We start from the raw sequence: 3,277 nt of genomic DNA on the forward strand, positions 1-3,277 counted from the left end.
GTCAATTATTTGCTTGTCATAAAGCACATACCATAGACTGATGCACTGTTCTGGTATTTGTCTCCACTCTATTTGGCCGCACAGGCCTTTTTTGATACCTGCCTGTGAGATCAAATTATAATTTAAAGGCTTTAGCTATGTTTAGCCCCTTGGCAGCGAGTCAGTTGACAATCCAGAATTCAGAAGCAGATGTTTCTGAAGCACAGTAACTAGATAGCAACATTTTTCTGCATATCTTTGGCATGAGTCTGAGTTCAGTTGATCACGAGTGTGTTCGGCACGAGCTTCAGGTGACCTGATTCACATCTTTCATGGACGGCTCCCCACGTTACAAAACCTCGTCACTAATTGGCATTCTTGTTGTCCGCCTCGCCTCAGGAACAACGCCAGGGCCTGAATCAGTCTTGAAACCTGAACTGCGGCAGAGCCTGAGTCATCAGTCTAGGGGGCCCATTCAGCCTTTGGCCTTTCTTTAAGTTTATGGCTCAGCACAGCTTTGCGAACCTCACTACCAGTGGCTGCACAGCAGACCAGACGATGCTTATCTCACTTTTTGTTTCTATTTTCACTTTAATAATTTTAATGATAAGAGTCTCGCTATATAGTCATGGCTAGCCCGGAACTCGAATCATGGCCCAGACTGACCCGGAACTTGTAGCAACCCTCTTGCTTCTGTTTCTGGAGTGCTGGCATTACAGATATGTGCTGCTAACAACTGGCTTAAGATACACTTTTATTATAGTAGTGGTGCTTAACATTTGTTGCTCACATGGGAGGAACCAGGCATTGATGTGTGAGTATCGATGTGAGTATTAATAATTTCCTCGAACTCTCTGAGTTCGAGGCCAGCCTGGTCTACAGACTGAATTCCAGGACAGGCTCCAAAGCTACATAGAGAAACCTGTCTTAAAAAACCTCAATAATAATAATAATGATAATAATAATAACAATAGTAACAATAATAATAATTTTCATAGAATTTCTGTGGTGATAGTTTCCACTATTTCCCCTTTAAAGTTTATTTATTAATTTTTTAAACTTGTTTCTTTACCTAGGGCATCAATATATTGCCCAGACTGGTCTTAAACTCTGGGTTCAAATAATCATCCCACCTCAGCCTCCAGAATGTAGGGATTTTAGGGACCCGCCACTGTATCTGGCTCCCATTTCTAGAAACAAGCAAATGGAAACATAAAGAGACTTTGTAACTTGCTAGGGGTTTCTCAGACAGTAAGTGATGGGAGTTAGACTCTCACCCTAAACGCAATTACATTTTGCCTAATTATAACTCTGGCTTGATTTCTTCTTTTACTGTCTTCTTGTGTACCTGATATCTCAGTGTGTATTCGTGGGATGCACGACTGTGTGCAGGTGTGAGTTCATGTGTGTGCATCTCCATGTGGAGGCCACAGGACGACTTCAGCTGACGTTCCTTGGCATTGTCCACAACCTTATTTTTGAGACAGGTTCTCTCCCTGTCCTGGTACTTGCCAAGTAGGCTGTGCTGCCCAGGGAGTCCCAGGGATTGGCTTGTCTCTGCCTCCCATCACTGGCATTACAAACTCACACGGTCACACTCAGTTTTCTGGAGATTGAACTCAGGTGCCTGTGCTTGCAAACTTTATCAACAGATCTATCTCCCCAGCCCCAATTGATACATTTTTAAGACACTATGCCCAAAGCAAACATAGCCCATGCCAATATCCCAACTTTACAACATCTGTTTCCTGTGCTAGTTTTTAATATTTGCTCCCAAAAGAGTCTCTGTATATTCCGTACATTTGATTCATGCTCACCATTCTAGACTTCTAGGTCCTTAAAAGCCATGTTTTTTTTTTTTTCATTTTTTTTTAAGCAGACTGGATATGAGATTTATTACTGAACATGATTTGGTAGGGTACAGGAGAGCACTGTGGAAGCTCTCAGGAGTGCAGGGCTCACCACTTGTCCAGGGGACCACGATTAGGGATATATTTGACCCCACAGCCATCAGGAATGAGCCGTTTCTCAGCAACCATGTCTTCAAATTCATCTGCATTAAGCTTGTTGAAGCCCCATTTCTTTGAGATGTGGATCTTCTGGCGGCCAGGGAACTTGAACTTTGCTCTAAGAAGAGCCTTATTCTGCAGCTTGGTTCGGATGGACATGATGACCTGGCCAATGTGAACCCTGGCCACTGTGCCCTGGGGCTTCCCAAAGGCACCACGCATACCCGTCTGGAGCCTGTCAGCTTCAGCACAGGACAACATCGTATTAATTCGGATGACATGGAAAGGGTGGAGCCTCACTCGAATATGAAAGCCATCCTTGCCACAACTCTTTATCATGTATTTGTTGGCACAAATACGGGCTGCCTCTAGAGCTTTGGAAAAGAGCTGCTCATATTCATCTGATACCATGTGCCCACAAAGTGGGAATTCATCAATCTTTGCCTTCTTCCGTCCCAAATCAAAGATGCAGATTTTAGCATCAGGGACACCTCGGCAGAAGCGAGACTTTGGGTACGGCTTGTTCTTACAATATCGGTAACACCGGGCAGGGTGGCGACCCATGAAGACAATAGGATCGTCGGTGGCGCACCAGAGGAAAAGAGAAAGAGCCATGTTTTAAGCACACCTGTAAACTCAGTGCTTAGGAAGTGGAAACAGGAAGATTCATTGTTTCACCTCAGCCTGGACTGTATAGTGAGACCCTGTCTGTAAAAAAAACAGCAACAAAAAGTTCTAGATTTTTACAATGATGTTTAGCTTATCTATTTTGTTGTTGTGGTGGTGGTGTTTGGTGTTTTTTTTTGTTGTTTTTTGTTTTTTTTTCCTGAGTTAAATATTACCCAGGCTTAGAAATATTCTCTGCTCTTTCTACTGGTGAAGAGAAAATAACATTAAATTATTAAAATAAAAGCCCTTTCTTCTACTCCATTCTGACACAATTACAGTGAGTAGCCATCAAATGAGCATCCCAGCCCTTCTTTTTGTTATCATAGTAGTTTAATTCTTCCCACTTATTGTCTGATTTTATGTTTTTGTTGTTATTTAGTTTATGGTTTGGGAATCTTAGTCTTACTATGTAATTCAAGCTGTCCTGGAACCCACTATGTAGCCCAGGCTGGCCGTGAAACCTTGAACCCTCTGCCTTAGTTTCCTAGGTGCTGGGATTATAGATGTGAGCCACCACAGCTGGCCTCCAGAATAAACAAGCTGGACATGACTCATCTACAAGGTGAGTTCCAAACAAGCAGAGTACACAGCAAGATATTGTCAAAAAAAGGAAGCAAATA

General features: G+C 42.8%; 1 protein-coding gene across 1 annotated transcript; it reads right to left on the minus strand.

Annotated features, from left to right (window-relative positions):
* Positions 1-1,841: 1,841 nt before the first annotated feature.
* Positions 1,842-2,576, minus strand: LOC100757781 (60S ribosomal protein L10). Its single transcript, XM_027395033.2, has one exon. The coding sequence runs from the start codon at positions 2,550-2,552 to the stop codon at positions 1,938-1,940; it is 615 nt and encodes a 204-aa protein (XP_027250834.2). The 5' UTR covers positions 2,553-2,576; the 3' UTR covers positions 1,842-1,937.
* Positions 2,577-3,277: the final 701 nt, after the last annotated feature.

This window comes from Cricetulus griseus (genome assembly GCF_003668045.3).
Source record: "Cricetulus griseus strain 17A/GY chromosome 1 unlocalized genomic scaffold, alternate assembly CriGri-PICRH-1.0 chr1_0, whole genome shotgun sequence".
NCBI lineage: Eukaryota > Metazoa > Chordata > Mammalia > Rodentia > Cricetidae > Cricetulus > Cricetulus griseus.

Coding starts and splice junctions, on each gene's coding strand:
- LOC100757781 (XM_027395033.2), bottom strand. CDS start 2,552: ATGGGTCGCCACCCTGCCCGGTGTTACCGATATTGTAAGAACAAGCCG.